Source organism: Durio zibethinus, chromosome 3, assembly GCF_047325235.1.
Source record: "Durio zibethinus cultivar Kanyao isolate XHJ-2024 chromosome 3, ASM4732523v1, whole genome shotgun sequence".
In the NCBI taxonomy this organism is placed as follows: Eukaryota; Viridiplantae; Streptophyta; class Magnoliopsida; order Malvales; family Malvaceae; genus Durio; species Durio zibethinus.
The window spans coordinates 35,305,583-35,327,688 of record NC_143164.1 but is presented as its reverse complement, the minus strand read 5'-3'; the positions used below and the strand labels follow the sequence as shown (position 1 = coordinate 35,327,688).

The following is a 22,106-nucleotide window of genomic DNA, read 5'->3' as shown; positions in this document are numbered from 1 at the left end:
CAGAGAATCGAGATAGCCCGAATCAAAGTGAGTCTCTCTCCTATGCATGAAAGAGTATAATAAGAGCATTACATAGTTGGGTGAAGAGAATGTCATGAATTCTACATATAAGAGGTGATCTTAAGCTATAAAATCATGAATCTTCCTCCATCTAGCAAATGTCTTTTGAGTTGAAAATGTGAACGTCAACGATGATCTTCAATGCTCAATTTAATTGCAGATACATATCTCTGACCGGCCCATTGCCAATTCCATCTTTATCATGATAATGAAATTAGCTGCTCGTACAACGTGTCTCTCATTTAAAAGTTAAAACACCATACAGCCTGAAAGGAAAAGTCAAGACACAGAAAGAAACAATAGCTTGACAAATTAATAAATCAGTTGTCTACGTTAATTAGCTCATATTATTTGAAAAGAAAACAAAATAATTGAAATCGCTCAGGGAAAAATGGCAATAATTATTTAAAACTGTATGTTTTTCCCTTTCCCCTTACAATAATTGTGACGTGCAATATATAATTTTTTATATAGAGGGAGCCAAAACTTAAGAAAAATCAGATCAAGAAAGGGAATTTGCTAGTATTGTAATGTGCGATTTTTCTTTTTGATAAAAAAAAAAAAATCAAAACTTAAGGAAATTAGGTTGGGTACCTTCAATATAAATCTTTGTTTATTCTTAATTAGATCTGGTGTATCCAATCAAAGAAAATGAAAGTAGTTGCAGTAATCACATATATATTAGAACCAAGAAAATAAAGCATAAAATTAGGAATAAATCCAATGATGAAGCAAAATAGAAATGGCTTGGTTTTATGCTATAGTTTTCTTGTCGTATAAGGATACGGAATGGAATCACATTTGAGAGCATAAAAAATTTAGAAAGAAAGGTTGCAAGAGGGGTTTTAGAAGGGGGAAAAAAATGAAATGTGTAGCCCAAAAAGGGGACCAAATGTAATTAAGAATTGATTATTAAATGATCCACCTCCCCTCTTCCTATGGTGTTTATAAGCCCTTTTGGTGTTGATAATGCTTGCTCAAACCTCTCTCTATAAACCAAAAAAGAAAAAAAAAAAAACCACTAAAAATACCCAAAAGACAGAAGATCAAGAATCAAGATGGCAGGTTCTGGTTCCCCTTGTGGTGCCTGCAAGTTCTTGAGAAGAAAATGTGTTAGAGGCTGTGTTTTTGCACCTTATTTCTGTCATGAACAAGGTGCAACCCATTTTGCAGCCATTCACAAGGTTTTTGGTGCAAGCAATGTCTCAAAGCTGCTATCTCATCTCCCTGTCAGTGACCGCTGTGAAGCTGCGGTCACAATCTCATATGAAGCTCAAGCTAGGCTTCAGGACCCCATTTATGGCTGTGTTTCACATATCTTTGCTCTTCAACAGCAGGTTTTGTAACGACCCGTTACCGTTTAAGTAAATTGATGATTTGAAACCCTAGTTTGAGTTTAAACAGAGATCTAAATTAATATTCTACCATTGCTTTCTTGTTTCAATTTTCTACAGGTTGTCAATCTACAGGCACAACTTGCTTCTCTCAAAGAACAAGCAGCCCAGAGCACTTTTAATGGCTCTGTTACTACAAACCCTAATTACAAATACTATGGCAAGCTTCCTTCTCAGCTCCAGGATGTTCAAAGTTGGTTTCACCCAGATAATTCAAGCATAGCACCAGATTTTAATCCCAGCGCAAGTTCATATTGTGAAAATGGGATTTTGGATCCAACTTCTTTGGGGAATTATGAAAATTCAGTCATCTCTTCAGGAGAAGATCATGTCTCATTTACAACTTCTGGGCAGGCTCCTCATTCTATGTCTTGTTTTGACATGCAAACAAACAACAGACAGTGGACTTTACAGGATGTTGATGACCTTCAATCAATGGCCTTCGGCTATGCTCAACATTCATGATGAAGGGGATCCATGATCTTCAGCACAAGAGATTTATAAAACCGGTGAAGAAACGATCGACCTTCCAGTTTTGAATTGAATGCTGCATATTTTGAAACATATATATGCACTTTTGTTGCTATAAATAAAAGCTAGGAACCCTAGAAAAATTAATTTTTATACAATCACAAACCCTAAATTCTACAATTTTTTACTAAATAAATTACAGTTACCTAGTCCCTTTTTCTACACACTTTCCCCTTTATAAACCTTGATATTAGTTGGTTCAAAATAATTTTATCAAATGCTCTAATTAAAGGACAGAATTGATTCAAGATTAAAGCATTTGATCCAAGTAATTCACTATCCTACTCAGTATGATTCAGCTAAAGTTCAATTATTTACTCTGTTTATTTGCTAGAAAATGACTGAGGTGCAGATATATATAGGTAGTTCTTTTGTTGAAGCTAAACATAAATGGTGCAATTACTTGGCTTCTTATGCAGCTTGACTCTGGTATAATCATGGTAGGAAACACTCTCCCCCCCGTCTCTTTGTTTGTTCGTTTTGTTTTTTTTTTTTTTTTTTTTTTTTTTCAAGAGTAATATATAGCTGAAGAGACAAACAAATTTTTTAAAAGATTTAAAGATCTGAAATCATGTAATGTGTTTGGAGAATAAACATAAGGAGGTACCTTTTTCTTTAAAATAAACATGATTATGATCCCAATAGAAATTTAGATTATTTATGGAATTACCTAACTTTGGTCTTCATCCACCCCAGGTTGTTTCCCTTTTAATTCTCATTTCCCTGTGTTTTCCCAATGTTCGGTGATTCTCATGAAACAATTCACAATCTCAAGTACACACATTCCCCCCCCTCCCCCAACAAAAATGAAAGTTGATTTTACCTTCTAGCTAGTCCTGTATGCTATAATATCATACTCTCTTCACCATTGTCGTTTTTCTATACTTGAAATTATCAAATATTGATTCCTGATCATTAATACTAAGAATGTAGCATTTTACCAATGGTTATTGGCAATCTCTTCACCATTGCTTATTTAAGAACGTAGCTTACTTATGACGTGTGACTAATTATAATATTAGCTTTCTTACACGTGATGGAGTTAATTGTGAGGATTTGCACTATTAGTATTGTTTGCATAGCATTTTTCAGTGCAAAGCAGATTTTTTTGAATTGTCATATGGAATAAATTAAGCAATGACACTGCAATTTAATTATTTGATTCTTTCTTTCTTTCTTTCTTCCATGGTTTACTTGAAACTCCCTTAATTTCTATCATTATATACAGCAGCAAAGAAGGTTAGTACTGTGAAAAATTTTGATAATGATGAAATTAATGATTTTGAATTGCAAATTTGCATTAATTAGAGCTGGCCAATTCTTTCTTACTCAATAATGATAAACATTAACAGATGACATCATAATAATTATTAGCAGATCATATAAATAATTAGTATCACCTTTAATAATGAGTAACACCCTTTCTGTTATTCTTTTCATACTGAGAAGACCCAAGAAAGAAGTATTTTCCCCCATAATTGCATTTCATCCACAAGAACCATTATCACTTTTGGGTTTTGTTGTCTGGTCCTAAATCCAAGAGGCCCAACCAAAACATAATAATTACCTAAGTACGGCCCATTCAATTTGCCTCTCTACTAACCAATTAACTCGTAAATGCGTGGATTACTTCCTAAATTAGTAGTTGCAATTTAAAAATTATGCGTGTAATATTAAGAAGCTTGACATATTAATTCAATTTATTTATATAATAGTATTAATAAGTTTGAGATTTAAATTTAAGTAATTTTATTTTAAAATTGGGATTTTTTTATTAAAAAAATTTTGACATCTTCTCTACATAAATTTTTTTTCTTTGATTATTTTCAAGCTATAAATTCATATCAAATCAAAGACTAATTTGTTTTGTCTCTATATCATGGGTATGTTTGTGAAAATAAACTTGTAGGACAATGAAAGAAAAAGTTGAAAATATAAAGCAAAACGAAAGAGTGAAAGCTGCTTGTAAAGAGAAAACTGTCCGTCGATATGATCTATACTACTGGACCCTAAATTCAACGGCTGGGATTAAACACACTTGTGCCGCAAAATCAATAGTTGTGTTAAAACTAATTAAATTCAAACCCCGAGAAGACTTCATGCTTCTTTCCATCCTTCTCTTTACTTTTGTTTTGTTTCTAATTGTTTAATCACCAAATAAGACAATAATTCGTGTTTATTAATTTCTAGTTTAAACCAACACGACGGTCCCATGTCATGTGCATAAAAAAATTCAAATTGGTAATGTTCAAATTAGTAAAAAAAAAAAAAAATTCTTATTCAAATTCTCCTTTTTCTAAATAAATAAAAAATTTTCTTGATACAATTCTTGATGTAGTGATCAGGGGCTTTGCTGAAAGTTATGAAAAACTGTCTTGCATCCGAAAGTCAGAGGAATCGAAAGTAATATTTTGTGGTAGGTTTCGACACTTAAATTAATAAGGTGCATGACAAAGGAAGCAAGAGAGAGCATAAGGTTACGGTAGAAAGGAGAGAGACTTGGTAAAAAATGGGTTATTTGTCTGATTAAATCTTATTTTTTATATTTCATGGACGATGATGTGATAAATAAAATTATTATATATAAATCTTACTAACATGATAACAAAATTTGTGGAAGACATGATTATTAAGATAAAACAAAGTTAATAAAAACTTTATTATTCGCACACTATGCACATTAATTCCATGAACAATTCTTAATCCCACCTTAATTAAAAAGAATGAACCCCTATAATCTCAGCATTTTTCACTGATCTTTTGACAGAGAATCGAGTTGGAAGTGTTTGTCACTGTTCTAACTTCTAACATTTATATTATATATATATAAAACATGGGTTCCTGTACTTTAAGAATGAGAGTCTGTCAAAGAAACAGACCATACTCTCTTTTTATTTTTTCAACTCTTTTAATCATATTTTATATGTAATAATTTAAACTGTTCTATAATAAATAAAAGTTCAGTTCTACATTCAACTAATGATCACTCGCCTCCAATTTTATTAGTAGTCTTTGGAATAATTGCTTTTCTAGAGCAAGTAATGAAGTCCAACAAATGCATTCTACAGCTTAATATTCCTTTTTTTTTCCCCTTCTTTTATCTCTTTTTTCCTTTGCAATTTGTCTAGTGCAAGAACAGACAAACTATGAAAGTGATTTCTGCCTCTTGACTGGGTTTTTTTAATTAATTAAATGCTGATAAAGTTTTTTATGACACAAGGGTAATGGGCTCGAAGAACTTGACATTTGATTAATCATAAAGTTTAGATAGATTGACTAAAATTATTTACGGGTTTTATTTTTGAAGTATTGTTAGTATTTAAATTCTATGCATTATTAATAAATTATACAATACCATCTTATTAAGGAGCAAAAAATAAATTGTTGTGAGAATTTAAAATAGGTGCACAAAAATAAAATTTTTTAAAATTTTATTATTAATAAAAAATCATCATATGATTTATTGATAATGTATACCATATATACACCAACAATACATTAAATACACACTCTTTTTAGTTTTAGTTTTAATTTGGTTCTTGACCTGGTGCTCTGGCAATAAGCATAATTATGACATCAATGGTGGCAGTTGCCAACCAGGATTTCACCACTTGCCACTGCAACCATATTAACCCATATAATCGACAATCTGTGCTCAAAGATTATCAAATTTATTAAGCCAAATATCTCTGTGCCAACTTATAGTTTACATGTTTTATTTTATTTTACAAATTTAGTGGATGAGCTTGCAAACATGAATCAGGAATGTCCACAATGTTGAACAGGTTGTAAGCATAAAGATCAATCCCCTGGGTTGGTGCTTTGTTCTAGTTGATTGGAGGTTAGTTAATAATAAGAATATCTAGAAGCAAAGCTTGATTATGAAAGAGAATGATAGTTCATTACTTGAATATCAAGCTAAAATGGCTATGAGATCTGCTATTTTTTTTTTCTTTTTCTCCATAATTTGGTCTATACTCTATGAGTCTATGGTCATCAAGCCCTCCAAGAATTTAATTCAAGATTCTGTTGTCTTGATCATCTATAATAAATATATTTTATCTATAAGGGTTAACTCGGCCATTAATTGAGTTTGATTATATATTCTTTATGAGATAAATAACATTTGTAAAATACAAGAGAATATTTTTTATATAAAAGAAGCTGTAATTCAAGAATATATATGAAAAGAAGTCTTAAGGATTGAAATTTGAATTTCAAACTTATTAGATGTCATTTTTAAAAAATGACTATATGAACTAATTAATCGTTTTTAGGAGGATTTATTTGTTTCAATGATATATCGAACTTAAATAATTAATTTAATTATAATATTCTCAACTAAGATCAATATGCTTAACTAAGAAAACAGTTATCTTAATTGGTTAGATAAAAGTTGGCAAAGCCTCTTGGCTCATATTGTAGCCTTGTGCATTCAATCAAGTGAACATTTTGTCTATAATTATGAATACAAGGCCATAGGCATTGGTATTTAAATTAGAAAGAAGTACTTATGTTAGGTAAACCTACTAATTAGAACATAAACCCTAGGTGAAGAGAGGCCCCAAGGATACTTCCTCAAGGTTGTTGGAAATCCTTGGGAACTTCTGCTTCATTGTTCTTTACCCTGCATTTCTAATTTTTAGATTTTTTTTTGGTACAAATAAAGTTCTAATCTTGGGATAGAAAAATGGCTTGTGCTTAGAAATTGAATCTCGAATCTATTAAATGTCATTTTTTAAGATAATTTGTATGAATCAATTGAATTAAAGAGAGTTTAAAATATTAAAACAAACAAATCAATGCAAGACTGCTATAAAATTATTTTCATGTTTATTAAACTAAGCGATGATGACAATAGTTGGAGGCAATCATATTGGTTTTGGAAGAAATAGATTGATCCTGCTGCATGGTGTGACTTCAGGCTGATAATAATATTATGTATACATGTAATTAGAATGTCATCTAGAAACCCCCTAAGAATTGCTTTCTTAAATGTAATATCCCTCCGTGGGAAAGGTTCAAATTTGTATGTATATTTGTTTAATCTATCATTGGTCTTGATAGGTATGAAAGAAGAATGTAATCAATTAAGGATAACCCGAATTTCAATGCCTTTTATCAGATTGTCAAATGAAGTTTGCTCCATTATTGTGGCTCAGTAAACAATAAACTATCAAAAGAAATTAATTAGTAAAAGTTAACCACCCCCAAGTAAACTATAAGTTTCCAGGATAAATTGTCATTTCAGCTACCAGAACAGACAAATTTATCATCATAAAAAGAATTAACCACCCCCAGTAATTTATTGCACCAGCAGACAGCAGTATGAGTGAAGAGTTGAAGAGATAGAGCTGAATTCCAAGTTGTAATAAAAATTTTGATTGAATAAAGAGAAAAATGCCCAACATTAGGCTGATCAAAGTTAAACTAAGTTTTTTCGTCAAGAGCCTCAAGTTAGAGTTTTAGATTGAGTGATCATATTTAAAAATCGACAAACCGAGTAAAAACAATTTTTCTTGGGAACAGTGTCGGTATATATCCATTATTCTTTAGAAAATAAGATCACCATCAGAACAGAAGCAGGATCATACTCCTTAGAGAAAAAACAAAAGGATGATTCAATTCAGTTCCTCATCATTCTAAGGGCAAGTGCTTGAAGCTCACCCAAATCACTGTTATATGGTCTCTTCTTAGGATAACCTTGGAAAGAAAACTCCTCTCTGCTTTGTACTTCTTGCATATTCATGCTATCAGCGCTGTTGAGTTCAACAGATTCAAGTGAGCTTTGTGGGGAGATTGGATTCATGTAGCTTGCATAAGTTGGGAAGGAAGGGACACCAGGAAGGTTTCCTTGCCACTGACTCTGTATGTTATGTGAATTCATAACATTTTGAGCTAATTGAGCTTTGACTTGCATTAATTGAGCTTGCAGCCATGCTACCTATGAAATCAAGATAAGAGAATATGCAAAGACGATTGGAAAATGAAAGCTAAAGCCAAGCAAAAATAAAAGAAACTCTGTTGGCAAAAATCTTGAATATAAGATCTGAAATACAGATTTTATTTAGCAGCTGTGCCATTACAATAACTCATCAGCCATGAAAGAAACTGGTGAAAATTAGGAAATAAGATGGGAAAACTTAAGAATTCTAGTGTCTCCAAATTGAATCTTAGCCGACAAGTAAAAACTTATAGACATGTTCAAATTAGAGCATGGGCATATTTGTTCTAGCGCCTATATGCAATCTACTAACCTGCTGTTGTAAGGCGAAAATATGAGCAACACAACCATAAACAGGATCTCTAATCCTTGCTTGAGCCTCATAAGCAATGGTGACAACCGCCTCACAACGATCATGAGCTGGGATGTGCAACAATAATTTGGACACGTTGCTAGCACCAAAAACTTTATGAATGGCTGCAAATCTTGCAGGCCCTTGTTCTGAACAAAAGTAAGGCGCAAAAATACAGTCAGAAGCACATTTTCGTCTCAGAAACTTGCATGCACCACATGGGGAGCCAGTTCCTGTGGCAGTGCCAGTGCCAGAGCAAGAGCCAGATGATGCCATGGAAGAAACAAAAGAAAGAGAAAGACAAAGGGCCTTGAGAGAAAAGAAAACAAAAATTGTAATCTTAAAAATTTTCAAGGCTCACGAGTACACTGGGAAATGGTGCTAAAAAAATGGGGGTTTGGGGATCAGGGGATGGTTGGCTGGCTAGGTGAGAGTGGGGTTCCTTAAGGGGCACAACAAAAGGGGTAGTCTTATAAGAAGTGTGAATGGGGACATTGAAGTCCTTAATGTTGGGTTCTAAGGGAACATTTATTAATGGTTTATGCAATATGGGGATTGTTTTTTAATGAGTTAGACCAAGCTTGCATAGTGGTTTGTATTTTTAATGGAAACTTGTAGTTCTTATTTCAATCTTTTTTTAATACAACATGGTTGATTTTTGGTGGTGGTTTTTCTTTTTTCCGCCGATCGCCGCACCTTGCAACTGCTGCTCTTTGTCGCTTTGCGAGCGCTGATCCTATTGCTACCTGCCGATAAAAAGCCTACCGACAACCACTTAAGTGAATTACGACACTTGTTTAGTGCATTTGGTTAATGTCGTTGTTGTGTTAGAGAATTTTGATAGTATTATCATTATTTGAAGACAAATCAGGTATCAGCATTTGTATGTTTCAAAGATTAATCATTTTAATTCAGCCATATGCAGTTTTTAGTTAAACTTCAAAGTGAGTTTCACATTCAATTTGTTTAATACGAGAATAATGACATTGTGGTTGTGGGGTAGAGGAAAAATGTTCTTCTTGATCCCTATCAAAATTTTTGAAGATTCATTGTTGCACATCACAGCTCATGATCGTTTGTTGAATCCCTAGCAAGTTATGATTTATAGACAAAAACCATGAAATTTTAAAAACACCATCCCTAGCAAGCAATGATATATGTGAAGTCTTAAATTTATCTCTACAAGTTATGATTTATAAAAAAAAAAAAAACCATGAAATTTGTCATGTCGAAACCAATGAAATTCTTTTGTTAACTCCAAAAAAAAAAAAAAAGGCTTCTACCACAACAGTGAGGGTCAAAATTACAATTTTCTTTTTTTGGTGCCACCACAATGATGTATGGATGTCTCCTTTCTACTTTGAGGCAAGGTAAAGCAAAGGAGATAAGTAAAAAGGAGACACTGCTCTGCCTCAAAAGAATCTTTAAAATTTCTACTATTAAAAAAGTTTAATTTACTATATGATAATTTTAAATATTATATAATATAAAAATATAAAAACTATATGAAAGTGATAAGATTTAAAATTTTGATAAATCTTATATATGAATTTAATAAAATATATTTTATTTTCATATTTTATAAATCTTCAAACAAGGAGACACAACATAATTGTAGCAACTAGCGACAAGGCCAAGGGTAACCTACATGGAAGTGAAAGTGAAGCCATCATTTTTCCTGAAAGTAGAAGGACAAAAGCCTAACAATGAATATGCGTTAAGCTGCCGATCGAGAGCCCTGTGCAAAGGGAAACTAAAGACTTTTTTTTTTTAGGCTTTGGAAAATCAAAATTTTTAAGAATCAAACAGTTAAAACGTGCAGGCTTTTGAGTTTACTGCACAAATCTTCTCTGCAATTCGCAGACATTTATAACAAACAGGGCATAATTTTGCAGGGCATTATTCTGGACAGCAATATTTTCACAATTTATTATGATCTTTTTGTCTGGTGATTATGGACCTTATTGAAGCATATCTGTCGACCAGAGCCATCAAAACTTTCACTTTTTACCTTATTATTATTGTTGATGGTGTTTTTGGTAGAAATGAGGGGGTTGGTTATATGAAAGGTAAGCTAGATTAATATTAATTTGTAGTAAGAAAATATGGTTAAGGGACATCAAAGCTTGTGCTCCGAAATGCACTGAAATGATCAAGTCAAATAAGTATACGAGGGTTAAAAAAGATGGTGCATATGAAACTTAAAGGTGAAGTACCTAGTAGGTTATTTGTAAATATGTTTGAACCATCTGTTTAATTTATATAAGGATTGTACGACGGTATCTAAAAATGTTAATGGTAGAGAATGAGGTGAGTAAAATATCCCCATATTCATACTCTACAAGTATTTTAAATTTATGGTCATTCTCATTTTTAAGAGTGTTAAATGGATATGAATCATTGTTATATCCATAATTTTTTTAAAAAAATAAAAATCAAAAATTATTTTTTTAACTTTTTTATTTATATCTTACATATTTATATAATTTCTTTATAAAATATATTAATATATGTTTTAAATAAAAATATATTAGTTTTAATTAATATAAAATAATAATTTATATTATTTAAGAAATAATCTATTTACTAAATATCTATATATATAAAGTATAGATACAATTACGGGATAAATATTATATTATCCATTTACATCTTATACTTGATAAAAATTTTAAAATCATACTTATCTTTATTTTTATTATAATAATATAATACCCATTCTCATGAATAAAAAATCAAATTCTTTATAGTCAACAAATATGAGAGTTAACTTTGCTAACTAATTGAGCATAACAATTCTCTTTGGCATTCCCTGCTAACTACAAAACCCCTTTTAACATTGTAACATATCTTGTACCCCATGGTCGGAACGGTCTGTTGAAGCTATGTTTCTTGTCTCCAATGCACTATCACTCTCCCTCTCTACAACTTTTATAAAGGAGATGGAAGTAAGAGACTAAAGAAAAATATTATAGATGTTAAGAATCTTATATTATTTTTAGAAATGATTATATAAATCAACAAATCTGAACTTGAGTTTCCATTCTCTATTTGTATTAAAAATAATTTCATAGTTCAATTAAAATGAAGTTTGAGCCATCCAAAATTGGACCAAATTGCTAATACTTTTAAACTTGATTAATTGGTAATTACCAATTACCATCCATGATTCATTTATATATAGATTCTTATCACTTAATAACTATTTAAGATCATCGATTAGGTTAGTTTATTGTTAATCATAAAATTTCATTATTAATTTGTAATTATTGTAAATTAATTCTCATTATCATCAACCAGCATCAATAATTGGCCCAAGCTTATCATTTTAAAACTCGTAAATCCTAATTTATAGGAATATATATTGAATTTCCTATGCATGTCAAAAACACGGAAAAAAGGGGTTTGAGACAAACTTTAAATTGTGGATAATATTCTAGAAAACATAAAAAGATCACGTTTATTATGGGAAAAATTAATGATCATTAATTATGATGACTATTTTGAAATTGACAATCAAAACCAACGTATAATAACAATCCATTGCAATATTTCAGATCACTTCATACACCAACAGAAATGGCAAGCTTGAATACATGTTTGCATCAGCCATCAGCAAACGTGGAAAATTATGAATCGACCTGAAAAGGGTAAAGCCAAAACAGCTGGAAACAGAGCAAAAATGGCGTGGCGCATTGGCTCAAGAACAGTCGTATAGCTACCTCAAATAAACATGCAAAGCAAAGTGTACCAAAGGATCGTCACTCACTAACAGAGAAAAATGACAGTTTGCAACAAAAAGAAAAAGAACTTTCCAATGTCATAGTTCTGACGTCATCTTCTTCCTCGCTGGTTAGGTTTTTTGATTCTAAAAAAGTCATCAATCTCGTATCAGCTCTGGATTAAAATTGATCTTAAAAAATAAATATTCATATCACTTTTAGTTTATGAGACGACTTTCGTAAAATAAAATTATAAAATCCAAATCACAACGAACAATACCTTATAAGTTGATGATGTAGATCATAATGCTAAGCCTCTGCCACCAAATCACACCGCACCAAGCTTAGTGTTGATATGGAAAGCAATGCAAATCATTTCTAGCCACTCAAGGTTACCAGCATTTATAGTTTAAGTAGTCAAGTTATGGCGTCATCCATGCGCATTCAAACTAAAAATTTCTATATCCAGGCGCAGAGCGGAGACTGATGATCGATTATACCTTACCCTTTGGCTATCTCTAATAGTTCATTTTCAGCTCTTGGTGTTTCCAATGGGAGGATAATTCAGATTACACTGACTTAAACTACTCAAGTTAGGGATCAAGTGCTGAATGCGGAACAAAATGAGGTTGAAACTCTAGGCTGTTCAAAGTGAAGTAATCAGTGCTTGTCAGTTTTGCTCCACCATAAAACACAATGCGTATAAATTTTGGTTATGTTTGCAAATGAAGACTCCATATGTGCAATTAGGGAATAAGCTGGTAGGATCATTACCATTTAATTCCACCATGTAGAGAGAAAAAACAATGGAATCTTACAAGAAAAGAGCAAAGTCGCAACTGGCTCTCCATTTTTTACAAAAAGCATTCACATGGATAGTAAGCACAAGTTAAAAGATTTCCAAGCTAACCCGAAGACGAGATCTTATCAAGACTCAACCTTGATTCAAAAATCCAAAATGGTGCAAACTTCAAATTTTTTTAACATTGACAGATCAGACCTTCACCGAAGTACATATAAAGTTATAAACATCCATCACCTACCCTCATCTCTTGTGATGAAACCTCACTTTCAACAAGAACTGCATCTTAACCTGTCCAAAACAACAATATGCAGATGGTAAGTGCAAATTCACATTAAGAACATCAACTGGGTTCAACAATAATAGCCATTATACAATTAGAAGCTTGTGCAGCAGCAGTGGTAGATCGGTAGTAAACTCGTAATAATAATATATAACACATGTCCAGTCAGGTTCAAACAAAGCCACTTAACTACACCCAGAAGGAAATATGTCAGAAGCTAATTCAGACAAGGTCATTTAATCTTTCTCCCCGAACAATGCCAACAATTTCTTAGCCTCAAATCTTTTCAGGCATCTTCCAAACCTTATTCCAAGGGTTAGATCCAGCGTTCATCTAACTTGAACCACTTCTTTAGAAAAAAGAAAAACAACTCAAAGCACTAAAATGCAGAGATAGAATGATGGCATCTTTGGGGCAGGGACTAGAGAGAATTTGGTACATTAATTTAGAAAATGTACCTTTCCTTCATAACAACCTTTATATTAATGATGCTTAGATGGATATGTGTAATAGAATCAAAGTTCTAACTCATTTTCATAAACCAAAGGTAGAAAACACATCAAACTGCCACTTGTTGCTAGTTAGCTATAAGGGCGGCAAAAATCATTTTAACTTACTTGAGCTGTTTTATAAACAATGTATTCATTATACTTCAGCTCAGATGCCTGCACATTGGATGAAACTGGTTTGCCACAGGGAACAATAATCTCGTCCTTCCACTTCACAAAATCAGACTTCTTAGGTACTTTCTTGCCAAGCCCTTTTGTAGAGTGCTTTCCTTTTGGTAGTTTTTCTATATACTGAATGAGCACAAGGAAAAATAAGCAAAGAAGAATAATTAATAAATGCCAAGTTCTCCCTAGACATTGGAAAAAAGAAGTGGACTAACCTTGGCTTTAGTTAGTTCATAGACTTCCCCTAAAGCAACTTCACTGAGAAGCATTAGGCCCACAGGGTTTTTCCTATCAGTATAGCAATACTGAGCACTCTTACTAACCAAATCAGCAAAGTAAATCCCCTTGCCAAACTGGAATGCAAAAAAGTTACACTGTTAGTCTTGCAAAAGAAATGGGTGTATCCTATATGCATTGATGTATGAGTATGTATGCATAGAGTGTAAGAGAACCATATAGCCAGTTGCTGGAGCTTCTGGAGGAGCAATTCTTAGTCCCTGGCTAAGTATTCCTACAAAATTTGTCAACCGAGAACCTGCATAGGAGAATACCTCATAATGGTCCAACAGTTATCGAAAAACTGTAGCATCAGGCAACTTTCCCCAAATTATTTATAGCAATTTGCAACAGAGCAATCAATCTCTCCTATGTGAATAAATAGCCACTTACCATGCCAGAGAAGCATTCTGTTATTAAGCTTTTCTCGATAAGGAGCAAACTTATCAAATTCTCCATCTCTTTCAAGTGAGAATACTTCTTCCAGTTCAAGTGTCCATTCCTGATAGTAACATATAGTCGCAGTGATTTTAGATCGCAAATTGAAAATATTTTAGAGAAAGGGGAAAGGAAAAACAATAAATAAGCCCATAACAAGTGCAGTCAGCTCTCATGCAATAAAGCAGACTCACAGTATGAGTAGGGGCATGAGTGGTAAGGAGATATGTCTCAATTAAATGAAAATCTTCACTATCATGAGGAAGGGGAGTAATATCACAATTGAGCTTCTTATATTTTTCATCAAGGGAGTCGTCACTGTCAACATCAAAACCTACTAATCTTGAGGCTATTTCAATGTCTTGAAGAGCTTCCAACATTTTCACCTACATCTCATGCAGAAAAGGAGGGCCACAGATTATTCTTTACACAAAAAATATATAGATTTGCAAGTTCGTTAACAGCTTTAAGTAACAGTTTTCAAGCAATAATTGAGCAGGTTGACTCCAACTTCCTGTCTTCTGCATGCAGTATATCAAAGTGTAACAAACATTAGCATCTTATTAATACCCATACTATTACAACACAGCAACCATGAAGATAACCAGTCAATAACATTTTTTTAAAATTTTTTAACAGAATTCTCTGTAACCCTGAAAATAACATCAAACTATCAAAGTGCCAGAGAAAATGTAGGTTCTACAGAATGAAAGTTATTCGCCATAATGCTACAACAAGGAGAAAATGTCCAGCTACAAAGCTAGAGGTATTGCTATTGACAAGCAATTCAAAAATTAAACAAAAAGTTACAACCTAAGTACTTAATCTGCAGCCAATGAGTTGAAGATGTCTTAAGGAAAAAGCATAACACCTTTAGTATTTCATGGAAAAATTTAAAAAGGCGATTAAGTATCAATCCTACAACGAGAAATTGTTTCTGAGTTAAACATGTGAATACAAATGTTGAGAACAAGACAAAATGGGAACTGCATGAAATAAATGGACATTTAAACATAACATACAGGATTCAGACAAGCAAATGCCACTAGGTACGTGCCAGTAAATGAAACCAACTACTCCACTTTATACACAATAGAATCAGTCCCCAAACAATTAATACAGCACAAACCAGCCCTTATTTTGGGTTTAACATAATTATATAAGATGCATTAAAAGTTTCAAGGGAAATGAAATCAAATGACTGACAATGAGGCAGTACCATCATTCAAAACTGAAGCATATGAACACACAACAGAGAAAAAATCAGAAAAAGGAATAATATGTAGAAATTGTACCTTTGACTTAAAATCATCTTCGTCCCTTATGACATGCGGATGGATAGAAGGAATAACAGTAAAAAACCTATTACTGGCATCAATAATCAAGCTTTCTTTGACAGAAGGATCATAAGCATTGCTATTCAATAGATTTTGTATCTCTGTTAATGCCTCAAAACCTGGTCCAAGGAGATATGGTTACAAAAATTTCTACTCTACATATGCCAGAAATTTAACTCCTGGAATGCAACATCTAAGGATGTGCAGCATAATACAGAAAAATAAATGATTTTACAATTACGCACCCTTCTGAATATTACTTTTGCTCAGCTTTCCAAGTGGCATTTCAGACATATTAATCTCAAACTCCATCATTGCAGCCCTTCAGTCACAAATGGATTTTTCAGACATCTAAATAATTTGATTAAGAGAAAAGGGAGAGTTTGCTTGGAAATGTGTCATTACCTGTATGTTTCCACATTAAAAAGCATCTTCATCAATTCTTGTACCGGAGGAGGAAGTTGACTGTCTGCATCAGTGTGCTTGTTTTGTGACACCTGTTTGTTAACTCCATAATCCTACAAATTCCAGTATGTAAAGGAGAACTATAAGAAAAGAGAACCCACTATCCAAGCAAGAGGCATAATAAATTTGGTGAGAGATTGAAAGGAAATAAGTAATACAATATCCAATGGGAAAAATCTGCCAGGCTGTTTCTGGAAATTTTGTTTCTGTTCCCATGCCTCCCATGTATTTCCAGTCTTCTCGAGAAATAAACGTTTGAATTCAGAGATTGCATCTGATTTTGACATCTCTTCCAGTTTGCTTCCACCAATTTTTTCATTCCCAACACGACCCCATTTACGGAACACGTAACAATCTGACACTTTATCTTCTTGGATTATTTGAAGGATGTAATAACTTCATATGCCAAAAAAGTAGAAGTTAACATTCATTGAGAGGGAAAATAATCAAAAGAGAGCAAAAAAATAGGAAATAATAGAGCAAAGTGGCAAAATTACTGTGGCAATAAATTCATATATAAAACAGAGTCAGAAAAGGCAAAGTTTCCAAAGAAGCATGTATCTCGGTCTTCAAAGAGGATGGAGCGAGGAAAATGCCCCTCATTATCCTTTGAAGAAGCAAGGAACATACAATCATTAAGTTGTATCTATCATTAGGCAAGAAGAGAAAACATTTAACACAAGTTTCAAAGCAGAAAAGTCACAGTCAGCCATAACATAACAGATGGAGAGCCAGCCAAAGAGACAGATGTGCAAATGCACCTGTTAACACCAGTTGATAAGTCAGACATGTTCAAAGTTGTGTTATATATACTTCCCCCATCCTCAAGTATGTGACATGAATCTTGCAAACCAGAAGCTTCATGCACAGAACTTTGACCTTTTACTTTGACTGTGACCATGCTAGAAGCCTCACCAATGGCTTCAACTTTGTACACGTCAAATGGAAGCTTCTTCCGTCTTTTAAAACAGTCAACAAGGTAATCCTCCCTAACAATTGGCAATTTCATCCTCCTGAAAAGAGAAACACTTGAAATGAGTCTAAAATGAATGAAACAACTAAAGACCAGAAATATGAAAGCAGCTTTACCTTGCCTTCCTCATCTCAGCATCATGACCATCCAACTCCCCACTCACAACAAGGCAATTAGTATCTGCAACATTATTTGTTAGGTATGAACCAATTAACACAAGCAATTATTTAAAAATACAGTTCAGGAAGCACATGCCTTTCTTGATCTTGGCATGAACAATACCACCTGCTCCCTTGATTTTGCCCTTCCACTCTTCCTGAGAAGCAATATAATTAAGAAATGAACATATGTTCATCTTTATTCTGAACGAACTGAATATAACTTCACTAACTTATAAAATAGTGGAAGAGATTTTACCATGGACTCCTGAGGTAATCCAGCTATAGAAACTTTCAAATCTGCCAAACTTTCAATCTTTGAAGTTTGAGATTGGCCATTAGCAGCTTGACTCGAAGAAGCAGATGGTGGAGGCAGGATGCGAACAGGTCTTTTCGTTTTTTGTGATTTAAACCACTGCAAAGAATTGAGTCAGGAATATGTCACAGCTTATATACTTTATATATCACATGAATCTTGGTCGAATACCTCACTAAGAAATTTATTATTTGTTTCATCTTGGACTTTATATATCACATGAATCTTAGTTGAATACCTTGCTAAGAAATTCATTATTTATTTCATCTGGGACTTTCCATTTCCCTTTAAGACGTTCAGGTTCACAAGTAGAGTAAGAACACTTGCTCCATGCTGAAAGGTAGCCATGGCAACGATACATGCCTCCAGAAAAGCGAAGAAAACTAGAGCACATGGGGCATTTACCAAGTGCTCCAAAAATCATTCCATCAGCACTGGACAAAATTATACCAAAAGAATTCTTTCAATTTTCAGTGCAGACTGTCAGAAGTTTATGTTCATGGCATGGAGCTAATTATTAAGTAATTTGTCACAAAAACTACATCCAGATACACAAAAATGAAAAGAAAAAAGAAATAGAAACAACAGATTCAATTATGGAGCTAATTATCAAGTAATTTGTCACAAAAACTACATCTAGATACACAAAAATGAAAAGGAAAAAGAAATAGAAACAGCAGATTCAATTATTAAGTGTTAAATATAGATACAGCAATTTGCATCATCAATCACAGGTATCTGCAAAATCATCCATTACAGTTACGAATTCATAAAACATTCATGAAAGTGCTCAAATAGATGATTTATATAAAAGGAAAGAAACAATCACCTAAATCATCACATAGGAAAGATCTTACCAATGATCACGCAAATCGAGTTCTGATCCTGCTGCATCTTGACCATTGGCTTCAAGCATTTCACGCAGTTCTGCTGTTGTAACATGCTTCTTCAACTCATCCTTCAATGCCCACAGTTCTTTAGTCTGGGTCTCCATCTTACTTTCCAGATCAGAATCTTTTGGCTTTATATCCAACAAGTCATTGGCATTCTTCATAGACCCCGCACTATTAGTAGGCGCATCTCCTTCCAACTTAGTGACTTTTGACTTCTGACCATCACCAACATCCTTTTTACGTTTTCTGCCAGCTATGGAGGTTGATTGTAGCTGTTTATCCTCTGGCACCTCAGTTCCTTCGCCTGCAAAGGACAGGGGTTATTCAAAGAGAAAGCAACTAAAATCAAAATTTAGAGACCATTATGGCATCAAAATGAGAAAACCTAGGATAGTAAACCCCATACCATTCTTAGCAGCAGGAACCTTCTTAACCAGTGCACAAACAGTTGCCTGGTCAGAAGATGAAAGGCTTTCCCATCCGGGCAGCTTCTCCACCTCAATAGCAGGAGACAATTCTACGAAACACTTGGCATGGTTCCATACCAATCCCTTAGATCCTTGACCCTCTGGCTTGGAGGATACACGAACCTAACAATATTAGAAAAAACAATGCAAAAAAATGTTAAACCTCATTTGTTCACAACTAGGATCGTAATACTGCCTTAAAAAACACTAAGAATACCCAAAACTTAAGCAACAGAAAAAAAGCTATCAGCAAGCACCAAAAATGAATTTCAAAATTTACCTTGTGCTTCTACTGTGGTCTTCTATATATCAATTTTATTTAAGATAAACTGGAATATTAGGAATTAACTCATAAACCAACTGTCATATTGCTACCAAGGACTCTCTAAATTCCAAAAGAATGGAATTATTAAAATGCAAATGTTCAGGGTGGGGGCACCAAAAAACTAAACAACATCCTAATTTGCCTGAAAATACATAGAAAAAAAAAAGGTTTATCTTTTGCAAAAAAAAAAGAAGGGTATAAGAGACGCTTGTTTGAAAGCCAAATACAAAGAGATCTTACAACCACAAAATATCACATTTGAAGAGACCACCCCGAAATCAATTTGTGAGAGAAAACAACGGTAAAACACATGTTGATTTCAAAGCTGAAAAAGGAAAAAATGTAAACAAAACTACATGTTCTTGTAAACACCCAATAGAAAAAAAAAAAAGAAAAAAGAAAAAAGAAAGAAGAAAAACACAACAACATCAACAAATAGAGTTATCCTATCATCCCAACCATTAGTAGCTTACTAGTATATGCACCACATCCAGCCCTCATCTCAAAACAATGCTCCGACCACCTGAAACATTTTTATCTTACCATTTGACATCTAATAGTTCATTGCTACCAAATGGAAAAAATCTTCGATCTCTCCTAACACAGGAAGCAAGTTTCTATGACCATCAAATATTTACCAATTTTCAGATGTTAATGCGAGAATCAAAGAGTACGCTTACTTGGTCTTTGAAGCATACTTTCAACCTTAGACACTTAATTCATAGATCCATTTTACCAAACCACAAAGTTAGTTACTAAGGTCAAACCAAGTACATAAAAGCATAAAAGGATAAAGAAAAGCATTAAACATAAAAATTCACCTCTCCTTTCATAATTTTTTGGCTGCAATGCTTGCAAGTAGCACGAGAGGTTTTTGAAACTTCTATAGCAGATTCCATGGCTGTAGGAGAGACAGCTTTTGTATTTGAAGGCCCACCTGCCTCCACATAGTTCCTGATTCTTTGTTGGTCTTCCCATCGAAGCGATTCTATGCCTTCAACATCAGCAATACTACAAAACAAATATATATATATATGTTAACCTCTGCATCTAATAAAGATTATTTACCATTTGGAAATCACAACAGACAATTAGTAGAATACTCACGACTTTATCTGGTTTGCTTTCCTTAGTACACAATTGGCATGGTTCCACATCTAATTCACAAAACAGATAAACATAAGCAAAAAAGTTCGAAGATGCAAGCATCCCCATCAATGCAATGAGTAAAATTTATGCAAAAGGTAATAGTTACAATTAAAATAACGAGACTTCGAGTTTAAGAAGAAGAACATTGGAGTAAATGTGAATGCTTAAGCCTAAAAGGATTAGAATTGGAAAAAACAAAAGATTAAGTAAACAATTAAGCAATATCCCACAAACCCAAATTAGAACAACAGTTGCATGTACTTAACATTCCCTGAATTCTCAAAAAAAAAAAAAAAAGGCCCAGAAAAGAAAATCAGTGGAGGAAATGTACAGGCATGAAACCATCGAACTGGGTGGCAGTGACCATTTTGCCGAGTCTGAAGGCCTCCTTGTTGATGATGCTCTTGCAACTTTTGCAAGATGATCGAGCCGACTTAGCATATTCCGCTTTCCATGGCTTTGGCGGGTTCGCCATTTGCTGTCTCTTCTTCTTTCTCTTGAGAATCAGCAAAGGATGAAACGAGTAGAACTCGTAGTTGTCAGACTGGGTTTTGTAAAGTCTTTATAGGCGTGGAACAAAATAAGAAAATGGAAGTAAATCTCCAGCTTGCTTGGCTGGCTTCTCTGTTACGCTTTCCTTCTCAACGGGTAAAAATGAAAATTCCCATTTTTATCTACCCGAAGTAACTGAGCTCCAGGGCTTCTCTTTTTCTTTCTTTCTTTTTTTTTTTTCTTAAAATTCACGGAATTTTGTCTCTTTTGCCTAACAAAATTTTGTTTCGTACGTTCCAATTTTAGGTATTAGCCTGGTCCATTGCCTCGGATACCTTTTCTTTTAAAAAAAAAAAAATTGTATATTTATTTTAAATTTATTTTATAATTAATACCTATAAAATATAAAAATTAATATATCATAATTTTCATCCATACATAAAATACGAAACATATATTTTTATTTTTATTATATTCATATATATTTTTACTAAACTTTTAAATAATATAACTTTTATTTTTTTCTTGTGATTGTCATATGGCATCCCCATACAGCATTAAAATTTTCTTCCTAATATTTAGGCATTTCAATAGCTTTTTTTTTTTTTTTTTTTGTAAAACCATGAAAATTTACCTGTTTTGAGCACGTCGCTATTCATTATTTTTATTCAGCAACCAACTGTTAATACAATAAGTTACTTAAAAAGCCCGAAGTCAACTATATCCAAACCAGGTTGGTGCAATATTTTGGCTTCTGCAGCAATTAAGATAAGTTTGCAAACCATGAAGCAGCTGCCTGGACATGTTCAGAAGTAATTAAGTGATTCTTCCAAATGCTTCCCTATTTTTGTTTAATGACTTGCAAATTGCAATACTTCCTGAACTCTCGAAAGAAAAAAAAAAGTACTCCTATATGGCAGTCACATCTCATCCCTCTTTGAATTCTTACAAAAATGCAGTGTTAAATCCAAATAATCACACTCTATCCAGTAGTGGATGCAATTGTTGAGAATATTGACTCAAATCTCATAAGAGATTTGTTAGAGATTTATTTG

The 22,106-nt window shown here is 33.2% G+C and overlaps 3 protein-coding genes across 3 annotated transcripts; 1 reads left to right on the top strand and 2 right to left on the bottom strand.

The window, feature by feature from the left end:
• Positions 1-944: 944 nt before the first annotated feature.
• On the top strand, positions 945-2,545 carry LOC111283857 (LOB domain-containing protein 29-like). Its single transcript, XM_022872493.2, has 2 exons — positions 945-1,397; positions 1,515-2,545. Exons 1-2 carry the CDS (start codon positions 1,119-1,121, stop codon positions 1,917-1,919), a joined length of 684 nt encoding a protein of 227 aa, XP_022728228.2. The 5' UTR covers positions 945-1,118; the 3' UTR covers positions 1,920-2,545.
• Positions 2,546-7,291: 4,746 nt separating this feature from the next.
• LOC111283832 (LOB domain-containing protein 16-like) lies at positions 7,292-8,797 on the bottom strand. Its single transcript, XM_022872458.2, has 2 exons — positions 8,243-8,797; positions 7,292-7,929 (listed from the first exon to the last, which is right to left on the bottom strand). Exons 1-2 carry the CDS (start codon positions 8,555-8,557, stop codon positions 7,612-7,614), a joined length of 633 nt encoding a protein of 210 aa, XP_022728193.1. The 5' UTR covers positions 8,558-8,797; the 3' UTR covers positions 7,292-7,611.
• Positions 8,798-12,742: 3,945 nt separating this feature from the next.
• On the bottom strand, positions 12,743-21,202 carry LOC111283715 (poly [ADP-ribose] polymerase 1-like). The gene is made up of 20 exons (XM_022872311.2): positions 20,891-21,202; positions 20,518-20,567; positions 20,232-20,421; positions 19,025-19,208; positions 18,583-18,922; positions 17,964-18,159; positions 17,669-17,824; positions 17,507-17,567; positions 17,368-17,431; positions 17,040-17,291; positions 16,437-16,674; positions 16,219-16,331; positions 16,059-16,135; positions 15,772-15,932; positions 14,671-14,862; positions 14,432-14,540; positions 14,215-14,297; positions 13,978-14,115; positions 13,706-13,888; positions 12,743-13,096 (listed from the first exon to the last, which is right to left on the bottom strand). Exons 1-20 carry the CDS (start codon positions 21,032-21,034, stop codon positions 13,049-13,051), a joined length of 2,979 nt encoding a protein of 992 aa, XP_022728046.2. The 5' UTR covers positions 21,035-21,202; the 3' UTR covers positions 12,743-13,048.
• Between the last annotated feature and the right edge of the window lie 904 nt (positions 21,203-22,106).